The sequence below is a fragment of the Argiope bruennichi genome, chromosome 10 (genome assembly GCF_947563725.1).
Source record: "Argiope bruennichi chromosome 10, qqArgBrue1.1, whole genome shotgun sequence".
NCBI lineage: Eukaryota > Metazoa > Arthropoda > Arachnida > Araneae > Araneidae > Argiope > Argiope bruennichi.
Window position 1 is genome coordinate 34,624,721 of NC_079160.1, and position 17,224 is coordinate 34,641,944.

General features: G+C 26.1%; 1 protein-coding gene across 7 annotated transcripts in view; it reads left to right on the forward strand.

The window, feature by feature from the left end:
* The window catches only part of LOC129988076 (uncharacterized), an 89,546-nt gene extending 74,307 nt beyond the window's left edge, over positions 1–15,239 (forward strand). For all 7 annotated transcript variants that reach the window (XM_056096189.1, XM_056096191.1, XM_056096192.1 and 4 more), the window contains exons 5-17: positions 705–1,575; positions 2,581–2,638; positions 3,403–3,532; positions 3,628–3,876; positions 6,298–6,527; positions 7,444–7,596; positions 7,851–8,055; positions 8,561–8,653; positions 9,729–9,898; positions 10,493–10,675; positions 11,779–11,858; positions 12,272–12,376; positions 12,817–15,239. In XM_056096189.1, coding sequence (XP_055952164.1) covers positions 705–1,575; positions 2,581–2,638; positions 3,403–3,532; positions 3,628–3,876; positions 6,298–6,527; positions 7,444–7,596; positions 7,851–8,055; positions 8,561–8,653; positions 9,729–9,898; positions 10,493–10,675; positions 11,779–11,858; positions 12,272–12,376; positions 12,817–13,001 — 2,712 coding nt within the window. In that variant the 3' untranslated portion in view covers positions 13,002–15,239. The remainder of the gene's footprint in view (positions 1–704; positions 1,576–2,580; positions 2,639–3,402; positions 3,533–3,627; positions 3,877–6,297; positions 6,528–7,443; positions 7,597–7,850; positions 8,056–8,560; positions 8,654–9,728; positions 9,899–10,492; positions 10,676–11,778; positions 11,859–12,271; positions 12,377–12,816) is intronic.
* The last annotated feature ends 1,985 nt before the right edge of the window (positions 15,240–17,224 follow it).

Genomic DNA, 17,224 nt, shown 5'->3' on the forward strand with positions numbered 1-17,224 from the left:
TGTGTGTGTTTAATTTTTTGAATATTGAATTTAATTCTTATGTAGTGGAGAACTGCTTTGAAATTATTTTTTGCTATTTTCAAAACTGCAGTTTGCATAGCTTGATGAACGACTTAACATTGTATTTTCATGTCTTTTTAAAATAATAATTTCTGATGGGAAAATTGTTACATAGTGAAATTTTGTAAATAATATGTTTTCTCTTTACAATCTAATTTGTTTTCACGGCCGTCTTAAGAACGCCGGATTGATGTAATTTCTTGCCCCATCAGAACCTTAACTAGGAATTTGAGCACCTATGTCCCATTGAAAATGCCACCTTATAAAGCAATTAAGCAAAAATAAAAAACTTGTTTTCTAATTAATGTCTTATAAGTTCGTAAATTTGACCCCTTTTTTTTTAAAAAAAAAGCATATTTTGGTTTCACTGATTGTTGCTATTTTAATATTTTTTGAACCGATATGTATGCTTATACATGACAAATACATGAAATATACATAATAGATGACCTTCTAGTTATAAGCCTTAATCATATTTTTTAGCTTATTTAAAATTAATTAGATAAATTTTTGCAGCTAGAATTGAAATTCATTCAATAATTTACATACGTCCCATGGTGGCATCCCATTTACCTGTTTGGTGATATGGCTCTCTTTGTTACATATTTTTTTATCTTATTAATCGTTTTCCTTTTAATTTACAGATCGAAAATGAAAGCACTTTCGAAATGTCCGATTCGAATCACTTCTATGAGCCTGTGTATGAAAGTCTTGGGAATTATCTTCTGAATCAAGATGATCAGGAGGATGAAAATTGTAGCTTGTCCTTGTCTCCTGATGACAGAGAGGATAGAGACTTTTTACAGTGTTCTCTTTCCAGTTTGGAATCTGCTGAGAGTGCTAAACAAGAAAAGGAAGAAAACTATGCTTCGTCAAAGAATTCGGATAAGAGCAATGAGGATAAAAAATCTAGTAACAAAATTAGTCAGTTGAGGAGACATTTATCTTGGACTAAAAATGACATTCGTTTAGAACTTTCTTCTAAATTCAATAAAATTAAAATAAAAAAGAATGGACAAAATTCAACGCATATTGGCGTCAAAGTTCAGGAACATGATTCTGTTAATACATCACCTAAGAAAAAGACATTTATTAAATGCATTCTTCGTCAAAAGAGCGCCAGTAGTATTCCTGTTAAAAGGTCACCATCTCCAAAGAAAGAGAGTGCCTTATTCTACGTCCACTTATCGATGGGTCAAGAAAAACAACGTCCAGTTAGTGATTCAGTAGTTGCTTCTAATACCACTAAAACTATTGAAGAGTCAGTATTAAACAAATCAAAAAAGCCATCGGAAACATCGATTCAGGTCAATTCAAAATGTGGTCAGCAAAGACCTCGATTCAGGAAAGTTACTGGCCCTACTGTTCAACGTCCAAAAACGCCACCACCATTACCTCCAACTGTTAATCACAATACCACTAATAAAGGAACTTCCGAAGATACTTCTAATGGATTATCTGGTGACAATGAATCTCATTTTTATACCTGTTTAGATCCTGATTATTTTCAATTAGGTATGATATGTTTTCTGATTTGAAATCAATTTAATAATGACACTTTTAAAAGATATGTGATCAACTTTCCTAATAGAATAGCTTATTGAATAAAATTCTTGTTCAAAAAACATCTTTAAAAAAAAAATTGGCAAGTGGATCTCTTCATTCAGGCCCCTATACAAATTTAAAAATATTATGTTTTAAAAATTTTGTTTTACTGTATTTTTCATTAATATAATTTTGATTTACCAATAGTCAAAATTGTATTCTGTATTGTCTCTGTATTCCAGCAACTTAATTTCTTTTCCCTTCTTACATTTTGTGCTGATATTTTGATACGGAATTGTTGGCTGACAGCTATTAGAATACTTTGAACCTCCAAAATCTTTTAATATCCTCTGGTGTGTCATTATTTTAACATTAAAAATTATTGTAATTGTAACTATAATAGTCGGGTGATAGAAGCTTGTATTAAAAATTGACAAATCTGTAGGTAAAAACCACTTCCACCAAATCCCAGCCTCTTAAAGCTACCACCATTAACTAAACAATTTCTTTGCTGATTTAGCTATAAAGTGTGGAGAATGGAATGCTGGCTAAGATCTTATCTTCTTAATTGAAATGCCATTCAAAATTACAATGACCCATCCATATTACATGGTCCCAGTTTCCACTTAGTACATTTTATATATTCAACAGATCATTCAGAATTATTGCTACCAAGAATGTAAAATCTTCAAAAACTCGAAAAATTTCATTCTTCATTTGTAAATGTAGTTTATTTAAGAACTCTAACCTTTAAGTTAAAATAACAGTAATTAGTGAATCTAGAATGAATAAAGTATATGACTTGCCAATTATTTCAGATAGTTGTATGATCTAATTCTTTCATCAAATTTAACTATTTAATATAAAGAGAAATTTTTGTCTTGTATCCTAGTTTTAAAATATTGCTTTTAATTTTGAAATGTAATTAGGAATTATTGTAATTAATTTAATTATTATAATTGTTTTTGTTTATAGGCAATGGCAATGAATCTGTAAATTACGAAGATATCTTCCCTTCAGTTTTAAACAGCAGGTATTATGAACAATTCTTTTACTTAACCTGTGTCGCGTTTAAGTATTTTATGACCTGGGCAATATGCATTATGAGGCCCCTCTTTTAATAATACTAAATGCTTTAGTGTCACATTTTAACTTATTTTTTAACATTTTTAAAATTTATTTTAGGTTAATCTTTATTTTCTAAACTTTTTTAAAATGTATTTATTTTTATTTAGTTTTTATAACTCTATTTGTACACAATTTTATTGAAGTGAATATTTTGTGTATAAAAATATTGTAATAACTAAAAGAATATTATGAAATGCATTGCAACTTGGCCAATTATACTTGATAAAGTGTTAAATTATTCAATTTTTTTTATATTTTATTGAATTTGTGTTTTTTACAAAGTTATTTATTTGGCAATTAGGAAAATAAAGTGCCCTCTCAGCCTAGCTGCTTAATCAAACTTCATACCTCTACTAAACTCTTACTTTTATAATTCTGACAAAATACAAATTTAAACTTCTTTGAATAAAAGTATTTATAAGAATAATTTGCTCTTTTGAATATATTTGTGTTGACTTTAAAATAATTTTGTGAATTGTTTTGACAAACAATATATCTTGCATATTAATCGCCTATAACAGTTTACTTTTTCCAAGCAAATCTATTTTTATTACATTTTTTTCTATTCTTCTAATTTTTTTTTCCCTAAAAAGTTTTATTTATTTCAATTGAATATAATCATCTTGCCAGGTTTATTTGGAAATATTATTGAAACATTTATCTTTTTAGATTTCATGATTCAGCATCAAAAGAAGATTTGATCAAAGAGAACAAATCAAAAACAGAAAAAGGCAAAGCATGCTATTCCATTAAATCAGATGACTTAAATTTGCCACCTTTTCCTACTTTCCAGAGTGAGGTAAATAAATTTAGTTTTTAATATTTTAGGTATTAGTTAGTATAACTTGCTCGAAATGAAGTTTGTTAATCACATCCATAACTAATTCTTTTCAGCTCTTGAAATCCCCTTTTGAAGAAGAGCCAATGTATCAATTCTACCAAAAGGATGTCCAACAAAGAGCCACTCTTTGGTATTCCGCTGAAGGATCTGAGTCGGATTTTGAAGACGATGCTTCCAGTAAGTTCTCTGATACGGATTCCCAGCCGATGGCAAAACCACCTGTTTTGCAATCTCAGATGTCTGCTATGGATTTAGTACATGGGGAAGGTGGTCAGAGAACTCTGTGGTGTGAAGTTCCTGAGGTATGTTTATTTAGTTATACAAACTATGTTGTATGAGTAATCCAATTTTTTTTTTTTGGGGGGGGGGGGTATTGGCCGATTGAGGCAGCTCTTTATTTGGGTTAAACTCACAGAATAGAAAATAAATTAATAAACTAATGCATTATCAGAACAAAATACCACATAAATGTCATGTACAGTAGCAGATTTATTTTCAAATGACATTTCACAATAAATTTAAATTGCTGTATCAGTAAAATTAATTTTTCTGTATTTTTAAACCATATATTGTACCTCTGTAGTCAGTCAGTTTTTTACAATCCCTGAAGAAACAAGAATTCAATCTACCTACATCCTGTTTCATGTATATGACATGTAAACAGGACTATGGAGGTCCTTAGACACTGATTAATATAAGGTATTTAGATTATAGACTATGATATATAAGGCTCTTTAGAGGTCCTTAGACAATGTGAGTCTCAGAAGCCCTTTTCCTGTCCACAATTCCGAAATCATTTTTTTTTAAATTTTAATTTTAGTTACCATGTACATAATTTTAAGTAGTAATTTATGACAAAATAAAATAATGAAAGCTCTAATTTTGGGTTATAAGTTGGTTTCAGTATCTTGCATTTAAACAAGTTCAAAATTTATTACTAATTTTAAACAAAGTTGTAAAAAATTGGTTGACTTTTTGAACACAATCTAAATATTATTTAATTATGTAAGCAGAGAGTTTTTAAATTACAAAACTACCTATCATATTAGAATTATGAAACAATGTAATATAAAACTTGCAATCAATAATTAATTGAAAATGTTAAAATAATATCCTAAAACTAAATACTTGATTTTATTTGAATAAGTTTGACTGCACAATCCATGTAAATTAAATTTTGCTTAGAATATTGTTTAAAAAAATATCTAGAAACATTGGGGCCTTCCAGAGATGCAAGACAAGTTTTTTGTCAATCTATGTCAGGAAGAGATTCTACATTTTCATGTAAAATTTTGTTGGAGATAAAAACCATCATGTAATACAAGCAATCATATGCTCACTGAAGTAATCAGTGTACTAAAATCTACTAGAGTGTATCTCTTAAAGCAAAGAAATCAACTCCCTTAATAATAGATATTAAGAGAGAATAAACAAAAACATCCAAATAATGTAATGGAAAAGATATCAAAATCGGAAAAAAATGCTTTATTTAGTGCATTTTTAAAATTGATAGGCAAGGTGTGACTTTTCTTATTCAATAATTTATTAAAATATTTTTAAAAAAATGTGGATTGTTTAATTTTTTTATAGAATTCTTTTATTATGGGTTGTAGCTTAATCCAATCAAATTATCCTAGTCCCTAAGTTGAATCCCTCAGCATAATTTGCTATTTATACTGAGATGTATTTTCTGTGCCAGTTGTGTGTTTCTTTGAATATTGATAAATATATTATTCATGGTTATTTTATTTCTTCCAGTGTTTTGTGAAATTTTTATCAGTATTTATATAAGTAAATTTTCTGTTTTATATAATCTCTGATTATTAAATATTTTTCAAATATAACAAAGATGTATGAATGAAATAACCGTTTATCACAGTATATATCGTACTTTACAGAATTTTGTTCTTTTTACCTAGGTAAAGATATAATTCCATTTAGCCAAAGTCATGATATTTTTTAGTTAAAAATTATGAAGAGTGTCAGTGTTTCAAAACCTATCAAATCTGAATAGAATGTTGCAATTTTTCTTAATTATTTTTCAAATGCAGTTTCTGTTGGTACTGATATTCTGTGTTGTCATATTTCTTAATCTGTTCCTTAAATTCTGTGGTGTCATCTATATTCATCATTATTTATTATCAATCATGGTAATTACCTCAATATTTGAAAAGTATTTAAGGTGAATGAGTGCAGCACTTTCTGCTGATGACAAAACTGTGATGTTTTATTATTATTTCTTGTTATTAATTTATTTTCAAAAAAAATGCTCTGAATAAAAGTTTATTTTTTAAAAGTTAAATACTAAGTAAATGTGTGCATATATGGTGTATGTAAATGGTTTGGAAATTATAACTTAATAAGTATCTTGATTTTGATACTTTTTGTGGATAATGCAACATTTAAAAATGCAATGTTTTATCTATTTACTATTATTACCACTCATAATGGAATTGTACACAAAATCCAACTAACCTGGACTTGCAAGAATAAAGAATGCAAATATTTTTGCATGTCCGTATTATTTTGAGCATTATCTAGAATTGAGTATTTAGCATAATAACAATTTAGGCAACAGAATTTCTCATTTTGCAAATAGCTTAGTTAATAGAATTTTAGTATCAGTTTGTATTATGAAAATTTTGATTTATTGTTTATTTTTATTTTATTATTTTTTTATTATTATTATTTTGGTTATTATTCTTACTGTTATTTCTTTATAGGTAGTTGAAAGTGGGATTTTAAAAACTATATCCTCAAAGGATCGCAAAATACAAGAAGCCATGTTTGAAGTCATTACCTCAGAAGCTTCATATCTTAAAAGCTTGAATTTTCTTTTTGAGCACTTTGTTCAATGCCCGGAATTTAGTGGTTCAGAAACCAATATTCTTGACAAACGAGAGAAACATGTCTTATTTTCTGATATTCAGCCTGTTAGAGATGTTAGCGCTCGGTAAGTATTGTCTTTTTCTGCATTTTCTTAAAACATTTATTTATATACTCAAAAAAATTGTTATTATTTAGGTACTTACTGTTAGCAATAGATATTTTGTACTAAATATCAAAGAATTATTAGTAATTACTTTACTGACTGTGTTTAAAATATATAATTTGTTTATGAATTATTAAATTTGCTGCATACCTTTATTCTTCTTGATATAGACTTTCAAAAATTATTCTGATTTATTAAATCTGCAATTTTCTTTGAAATTTTTTTTTAAAGCTGTTGAGTTTTAAAACAAAATTGTAATAATTTTTTAGTCTTTTCGTGTTTATGTATGCTACAGATACATGAAGTACTTTCTTTTTAATATTTCGATTGATCTTATGCGCAAAGAAATTAATATGTTAAACATTTATTTTAAAATATTAAGCAATTTGGTTGTGATTTCATATTTACCTTATTATTGTTGCTCTTAAATGTAAGAATGGTAAAATTGAAATGTTGAGAAACTGAATCGTTGTTCAACTATTGATAAAAAAAAAAAGAAGTCAATTTCATTGATTTTGAATGCAATTTAATTTTGGAGAAAATTATAATTACATTGCAAATTATATATTGTATTATTCTTGCATAAAAATCTGCTTGATACAAATTCACTATTTAATGTTGTAGAGTAAATAAATTGTTTATCACATTATTACATCTGTGCATCAATAACTGCTGAGTAATGAGATGAAAAAATTGTTTCAAAAATTATATATTATTATATGATTATTGAAACATGGGTGAAAAATATGCAATAGAATACTGGAGGAATATATCAAATGAATTGACCATATTTTGATTATATATATATATTTTTATTTTACTTTAAATTTACCTTTGCCTTTTATGAGTGATGAATTTTTTCCCCTGCATTTTTCAGTCTTCTTGCTGACTTAGAAAAGAGATGGCTGGAAAATATACTGCTGAGCAATATATGTGATATCATATATGAACATGCTAGCAAATATTTTTCAGTTTACATTAAATATTGTTCAAATCAACTTTATCAAGAAAGGTTGCTAAGAGAACTTAAGTAAGTGTGAATGAAAATGCATATTAATATATTTGAACAGAAATTCAAAATAATGTCTTATTTTTGTATTTTGATGCTGTCTTTAAAACACTATCCTGCCTTTAAGTATATTTGTTTGTGTCTTCCATTTTTATTATTATTAATACTAATTTCTGTCTAAATTAAATTATTTAATAAAATATTGTATTCAAAACTTTAATTCATATGTACATCAGTTGCATAACCTTTCATCATATGTATTTTACTAATTTCAGAGAAAAACGACCTGAATTTGTTGCAGTATTAAAAAAATTAGAATCTAATGCAGTTTGTCAAGGATTGGATATGCACTCATTTTTAATGTTACCTATGCAAAGGATAACACGCTTACCATTACTGATTGATGCAATTTTTCATCGCCTTTCACCTGATTCTCCAATTTATGAAAGTTGTAAAATGGCTTTGGCAACACTAAACAAGGTAACATTATGAACTTTTTTTCCTTGCAATAATGATTTGTAATTGTATGTGTGTGTTTGGTTTCTTACTTAGCTAAAACTACAAAATTCTCTTTAATTGATTATTTTATCTATGTAAGTCTTAATAGATTATCATTTTTGGAAATTTGTAAAATAAATCATTTGTAATAAGATTGAAAAAAGCATCTTAAGTTTTTTGCAAATTACTTACTTTTCAGGATTTAAAACAGTTTTAAATAATTGTTGGTTACAAGTTAACTATAATTGTGATCATTTCAGTTTATAATATAATTTCTTTAATAATTTTATTCTTTTACGACTGTTCTCAACATTAATCTGCTACTCTACTACATCTCATCTGTTTATTGAGTTCAAATTGTTATGAGAAATGGAATTTTTATTATCTATTTCATTTTCAATAAAGCATAAGTATTTGTCTAATTCAGTTTCTTTTAAACTTTTTTTTTTTCTATTCTACCATGCTAATCAATATATACTTATTTCAGCTTGTAGCAGAATGTAATGAAGGAGCTCGTAAAATGGAGCGAATGGAAGAGATGTTAGTGATCAGCCAACAGTTGGACTTCAAAGACTGCAAGGTACATTATTTTAATTTAAATGTATGAATTGTGTTTTAATCGGCCTATTTTTTTCCTCAAATACAAAAACAGTTATGCTGCAGAAAATCAACGTTATAAATCTGTATACTTAAATTAACAAAAATATTTACCAGTTCAGTCTTGACAATTTTATGACAATGAATTCACTTTATAGCTTTGAAATTACCATAATTACAATGTTCGCATTTCTGTGCTTTTAAAAGCTAAGTATTCACACTTCTATTTAACAGTTTTGTACTTGGCACTAAACATTATATGTGGCATTTGAAGTATATCATTTTTAGAACTTCTTTACATCATAACTTTTTGTAACTTCCTCTTTCTCTGTCCAAAAAAGAGATAAATATAAAAAGGCCAATATGCTACTAATATCTTTTATTTATTTAGCATTTTTTTAAATTAGAAGTATTGTATTTGATCTTCCTTTGTACTTTTCTTATGTTCTTCTAATTATTTGGCTAAAAAAGCTGAAACAGGATTATTTCTTTTCGTATTGATTTCTTTATAATGTCAATTTTTACTTTTAATAAAATATACTGTCGTTTGATGTTTATAATAAGCAATTAACAATCTCTCTTATAACAGTGAAGTATTCCCTAATTATTTTTAATAAATCTGAAAATAAAGCAACATAAAACATTATCCTAAATATAAACTAAAATCTGCCATAAAAATTCTTTGTAACTGGAGAGTTATAAAACTTTGCCATATGCAAGTGAAAGAAATGATTACTGAAAAGAATAGAATATGATGAAAGCAAAGAATATGATTACTGAAATACAAACAAGTAAGCTGTTATTGATGTACACATCAAAAGCTATTTTGTGTGTGTGTGTGAGAGAGAGAGCATAAATAATGTCAATTGCACAAGACAGTTCCATTGTTTTCTATCTACATACAGTTTGCAAGACACTTACATTGATATTTCCAATTGATAATACTATAATCGTCATCAGTATAGTTAACAATTTTCTTCAAGGCATTATTTTATCTCATAAAAAAGGAAATAAAATCCTTGTTAAAATATTAAAAGTTAATATGTATATTTTTACAGGGTTTAGGTTTGCTGTCGGCTTCTCGTTGGTTGGTCAAAAAAGGAGAGCTTGTACAGCTTCTTTTGGATAACTCTAGTCGTCGAACATTTGGACGTAGTAGCCGCTGGTGCAAAATCCAATTATATCTTTTTCTCTTTACGGATTTGTTAGTTGTTACCAGGAAAAAAAGGTAATGTATCATATTTCAATGAAAACTATTTACTTTTTGTATGATGTTTTTCATTTAATGGAATCCTAGACAAACATACCAAATTCTTGCTAATGATTGCTAAAATTTATTGATCAATACTAACTTCTAGCTATTTTAATGAAATCTTAACTGAACTTTAATCATTGCCAAGCTCAGAGACTGACTACAATGGGAGCTCCATTACTGGAAGAGTACTTTTACTTTAGATGTATACGCTCATTTTTTTAGTTATTTATTCAGTTTAAATAATCCATCATTAAAAATCAAGAAATTAAAATGTTATTTCACCAGAGTCTTTGTGTATTGAAAATTGGCATGTGTATTAAATTTCATGTGTATGTATATGTTGCTATTCGAATCTTAATGAAAAATTCCTGATGAATACTTTAATTTTCATACCTAACTGATTTAAAGTTATAAAATCTGTAATTCTCAATGCATAGTTTCTGTTATTACTACTATTATTATTAGAGTGCAACTTTCTTTCAATCAAATTTGATTTATTTATTATATTTAGTTGTATAACTTTTATTGATGAATATATTATATTTAGTTGTATAACATTTATTGCAGTGATGACAGTTATTCTGTGGTGGATTTTTGTCCTCGTAATATGCTTCAGGTATTGTCAGTGGATGAAACTATGCCACCCTTGCCAATGCGCTTACCTTCCAACTATAGAAATCTTTTCCAAATGATTATGTTGAATAACAAGGATGGAAAGACTGTTGAAATGCTTCTAAGCTGTCTTCTTGAGTAGGTTTTCATCTTTGTTTTATATGTCAATTTCATTTTTCATTTGAATTTAAATTGTACTTACAATGAACATTAGAATACATGATTTAACTTTTATCCGGGAAAAATAAGAATCGAAGTCTTATTCATAAGTTTAATGTAAATTAGAATACATGATTTAACTTTTATCCAGGAAAAATAAGAATCCAAATCTTATTCATAAGGTTATGAATATGTAATATTATTTTTTTCAACTGTTAAAAAGCTATGTTGGTACTCATTGTTTAGAATGAAATTTTTCTTCTGTATTACACTTTCTACATAGAATTTAGTCAAAACAGTTCTGAGAATTATGATGACCTATTGATAAGGTTTTGGCTTCAACAACAGAGGACTCTGACTTTGGAATGCAATTCCACCAAAAATATATTGTATATGCTTACATGTTAAATCTGATCTAGAAAATCATATATCTTCCTTGGGTTTTGCTCAAAAATTTGGAATAGGAGATGTGAGTTGAGCTGCTATTTTTGTCAACTGACTGCAATTCAAAATTTTGATGTCCTTATTTAACCCTGATGTTGCTTCAAAATAGCATGTTCTTTAAATAAATAAATTTTTTTCTTAAGCAAAAATTTTAAAAAATATTTTAATAAAATTTAAATTATTTTTTAGAAATATTATGATTTAATCAGTGAAATACATATCTCTTCTATGCTAAAAGTTCTTACTTCTAATGGGAACTGTCAAGCCAGCTGACATTTTTACTGTCATTTCATTTTAAATCTAAATCATTTATAAATAGGAAGAATGCAAACACTATATGTAAATAATGAAAAAATAAAGAACTAATAATTTAAATTTTTTTTCTATAATGATAGCAGAATCATTTAATAGTTTGATATAAACTATTATTGCAATTTTTCTAAAAGTGAAATGCCTTTATTAATAATTTTTAACCAAATTAAGCAGAAACATTTTTTTTAAATCTTTTGTTAAAAGCTATTAACTATATTATTTGATCAGTTTCCAATTTTCTTACTACTGAAACTATTGCAATAAAATAGCAAATTAATCAGAAAATTAATGTCCATAATAATAAATTGAAATGTTTTCTCCCTTAGGAGCGATAGAACACGATGGATGGATGCAATGACACCAGCCAAGTCTGAAAATCCAGACGAAAAAATATATGAAGAATGGGGTAAAAGCTTTTCTTGTGAAGAATTTTTATTTTTTTATTTTTAAATGAGATTGATAACCAAAACTAAGCTGTTAAATGTTAGTAACTTACTATATAACAGTAAGTACTTGAAATGTTTTTAAACTGGACCTGAAACATATTATCATCATTACTTCTTAAGTGCTTCTTAACATGACATTATGAAAATGAAACATTGATTTGATGGTATGTATGGAGAACCCTTTTATGGTAAATTGCATCAAACATTATGGTTATTTGAAATAAAAGTTCTTAAAAGAGCACGATTTCTAAAAAATTATAATATACATGCTGTATGAAATAGCAATCTCATTTGTCTTTAACACAAGAAAATGGTTTATATATTTCAGTAATTAAATAATTTATTTCATACCACGTTTACTTTGTGTTTTCAGATTGGCCACAGTTTCAGTGTACTCATGCTTATAATGCCCAGCAACCTGATGAATTATCATTGGAGGAAGCAGATGTTGTGAATGTTTTTAGGAAAATGTCAGATGGTGAGTTGCCCTGATTTTTATTTATCTATTTCCTAGCATTATAAGATTTATTTAAAGGAATTAATTATTGTTTAGCCAATTTATTATCATAAATTCTTATTGTGCTTGCAAAGTGTTTTCCCCCCTTCTTTTTTCGATATTAAAGGAATATCGTATTTTTAAGTAAAACACTTGAGGTGAAAGAGTAATCAGATATTGTAAAAGGTAGCATTTGAATCTCTTATCCTTTTTTAAATTAATACAAAAACCAAGGATTGCAATTTGGGTTAAGAGATTAATTCTCTCAGAATTTTTCCAAAGTACTTGGTTTAATAATTCAATTTATATTAATTATAAAACATTAGAGATTAAATTGAATTTTTAGGTAACTTAATATATTAATGTGCTAATATTCACTTAAATGTACATATCATTTATTCACATGACTAATTTATTTCCAGGCTGGTTTGAAGGCGAAAGAATTCGTGATGGTGTCAGAGGCTGGTTTCCGTCCTCCCATGCAGTGGAAATCATTACACAACATGTCAGAGCTCGTAATTTACGCCAAAGATATCGCTTGTTGATGCTTTCTCAGACTTATCTGGAGGAGCAATATAAAGCTCAAGCAATGCAAGCAAAAAAATGAGTCTTTATTTCATGTAGCAACGGGTAATTTTGCTGCCATGTTGCATTGCCATAAATCATCTGCCATATTTATTGGGCAATAGCAATTTTGTACATTTTTCGAACTCTGGAATATTTTCATTCCTTTGAACTTTTATACTCATTGCTTATTTTCTATTAACTGAATTTTGTTGGATGTGTATTATTTGAATAGTGTAAAAATAATTTGTAAATATTTTGTTTTTATGTGTATATGTTTGAACTTTTATATATTTTGTTCTTTGTTATGTATAATTCTTTGTGAACTTGTACTTTTTCATCAGATAGTTTTGTAATGTTTTGAAGATTACAAAGCAGTAGTATTTTTATTTATTAACTCCATATAATTGTTTAAACTCGAATAATTTGAATATAAAATATTTATTTAAATAACTTCATTTATTAATTGTGAATATATTATTTGAAAAAGAAACATTATTTTGAACTATAGTTTTCAATAAATCTGAAACATTTTTGATATTTGTAAGATTAGATTAAATTGTAGTCTTGATAAGATTTTCCTTTTAAAAAATGACCAAAATGTACAATTTAAATGCAGTATTTTTAACTGAAAAAAGAAGCGTTTAACAATGTATTGTGGCACTAAATACAATATTTTATGAAGACAATAGATAGTTCAAAGAACCTATTTAGAAAATGATAGCTTATTGTCAAAAAAAATGGATCTTTTATAAATGTACTGACATAGCTCTTTACTAAATCATTGCTTTAGTAATAACTAATAACTGTTTTCTAATTTCTTCTTTTGGTCATTTTCTGTCGAATGATCTCACTATAAATTATTCATTCTTATTTTCCATTAATATATTTATACATCTCTTTTACAATATTTTCATAAAATGTATTTGTTAAATCTGACTAAATTTGTTTTATATTTTTATAAAGAATGGTGATATTTTGCATTTATCTTTAAGATACTTTATATGAAACATATTTCTATTTTCTAAACAACCATTTGTTTCCACCAATATATTTTCTGTGAGCAATAATATTAAAGGTTCCTGTCTAGTGTGCCTAAACATTTTTATCTCAAGGAATTTTTGTAAATAAGCTGCTTTAAAGTGAATGAAACAATCATTGAATAAAATGGTGCACACCTTTGTAAACCGTCCCTAGAATTTTGAAGCAAGTCCAGACTTAACATGCTTTCAAATTGGTATGGTTATATTGTAATTCCTCGTAAAATAAATTATTTTAATTGTAGCTCATTTAGAAGGTACAATTTTAATTTATTTAAGATGTGAAAGTGTAATTTAAATTTTGACATGAACTAAACAAGAATAAATAAGTTTCTTTTTATATTGAAAATGGAATGAGTATATTCAGGATTCATTCTGGGTTATTCATTGGGAAGCAAATTATTAGCAAATAATAATAAGTATGGTAAAATGCTAGTTTTGAAATATTTATAGCTGAAAAAGTGTCAGGAATATTCATATCTAATTTAAGACATTATTGCTAATTATAAAAATTAGTGCATTGAAGCAAATTCTACAATCTCACTAACAAATCAATCAGTTAAATGATCTAATAAGATATTTTGTCAATTTTTTAAAAATTACATTAATATTATCTGTAATAAATTTCTTTTTATTATGAATACTGTAAATTAAACCAATAATTTATGTTAGTATTGTAATCAGTCTTCTTAATGATTTCCCAATTTTTACTATTTTACATAAAATTAGAAAAAAAAAACTAAAGTGTTTGTATTTCAAAATGGATAAATGAATACAGTTAGTAGAGATGGAATTAAATATTATTAACAAAAGGAAAATATTGGAAACCATTGTATAAATGTAACTTCCTAGGATGATTTGCTTATAAAGACTGCTCGTCAAATATTCGAAAGTTGATGGCTATTGTAAACCCCATTTTGTCTAAAAATAAATTAATAATATTCTGCCGAGTTCAGAAATTAATTTGTTTGTACATTATTTCATTTGAAAACTATATATATATATTTTAGATCTGAGATTATTTCTCTGGGTGTTGAAATTATTGGCTTATAATTAAAATTTGAAAAGCGAAAGCAAGCCTAACATTTTTACATGCAAAACAAATAAACAAATCATTTTTTATAGTAAAATAGAAATATGTTAATTTTTTTATACAGAACTTTAAAATAGATTGTTAAAAATTAAAAGCACATTTCAAATTTCTACAGCATTCATGTATGTGCAACAATTTTTTATTTTATAAAATGTGAATTCTCAAGAAATTTCATTGTATTTGTAAACAGCTACTTTTTGTATTCGTGAATTGATAATAAACATGCAGAAAAAATATACAAAATGTCTTTCCTGTAATTTGTTTTTCAGTATTGCCATCACACATCACATAAAATGGAATATATATTTCACTTTTGCTGGCACGATTTGATAAGTCATTAAAATGAATAATTTATTACAATTTTTGATATAATATTAAATGTATACTAATAGCAACAAAAAAAATACAATTAACCATACACTAGAGGGAGACAATTTAATTTTTAATATAAAATCTTTTACAAGAGTCGAACAATTAAAAATGTACGAAAGAGAAGATGTAATCTTTCAATAGTAAACTTATGGAGCTGTTTTCAAAGAATTAAAACGTTGAAAACAAAAGGATAAATTAGTTTTTCTTAGTGAAAAAAAGTTTTAAATACAAGCATATTTTTTTTTAAACTGTCAGTTATAAAAACATATGTAGATTAATTATTATAATTAAAACGCTAATGATTTTTAAGAACTTATATTAATCTTATTTATAAGCATCATATTAAAAAATTATTTCTAATAACAAACTGCATTCATTAACATTAAAATTCAGTAAAAATACAGTTACAAAATATTGTGTTGAAGTGAAATCATTGGGAAGTCAAGATGATGATATGAAATAAACATAATTACTATCACCCAATTTTTTCAAATTAAGTCTGATTTTATTTAAACTTATAAATTGTCATTATCTTGCTTTTCTTAAGTATATTTTTAGTACAAATTATTTGATATTGTATAGATTTTGCTAGTTTTTTTTTTATGTTCTTGTATATTATACAAATAAATTTACTAATATCAATTCCAAAGCCTAAGAAAATTAAAAAAATATTATAATGTTAAATGTTAGTGAATCGTACATGTTCATGGTTGAAAAATTGGAAGTTTTGCATAAAAATCCTTTCAATAATAAAATATTTATTATAATCATTACATTTTTTCACATGGATAATTTTCTTTTCATTTTCTTAAAAAAAATACTACAGCCTAATACAGAATTCCAAGTTTTAAACATTCATATTTTAACAGAATATTGGTAATAATTAAGGTATGTTAGAAATAATAAATGATGTAGAAAAGAAATATTTTGTTTTATGATATGCAGAAATATTCCTTCAATTCAATTAAAAAATATTACTGGGGTCTTAAAAACTGTTTAAATTTTATGTTAATTTACTGCACATATATATTTCTTCACGAGATAAAAACCTTTAACAAAATTTTCATTCCTCTTACAGATATCACTGATAGATGCTTATTGTAAGAAGAAAAATCTAATTTATGCAATATTCAAGTAATCTTATAAAATTGCTTTCATTCCTTTATTCAAAGTATATTCTTAAATCGATACTTTATTAAAAAGATAAATGAAGTGTAATTTATTAATAATTTTAAAGTGAAGGAAATCAAACAAATTCAATTTTTATAAAGATATTATAGGAAATATTTAAAGTTAAAAATGTTTAATCTTGGCAATTTTTTAACATACTGAAACAAGTCAGCAATAGAGAATTATCAAAAGCAACAAAATTCTCATTTGCACTCATTTAAGAATCTTTTTATGCTATCAAATTCTATAACTAATGAATCTCGGTGTTTCAGCTTATATTTAAATAAGGAAAATAAAATCATAATCATTTTAAAAGTTTCATTCAATGCTATGCAAAAAAATCCAATACTTTATTTTGTTTTTTCTATTTCAATAGTCAACATATCAAAATGTTTTCAAGTATGTAAATAAAAGAAAAGTGAATGTAACCATCAGAAATAATAGAAAACTAGCCTGAATGTGTGTAAAGTCTTAAAAATTGATTCAAGAAATCAATTATACTACTTTTATCATATCAGTAGCAAATCAGTAACAATTCAGTAGAAAAAAAAAATCTTAAAATACATTTAACTTGAGTAAATCATTCTTGTA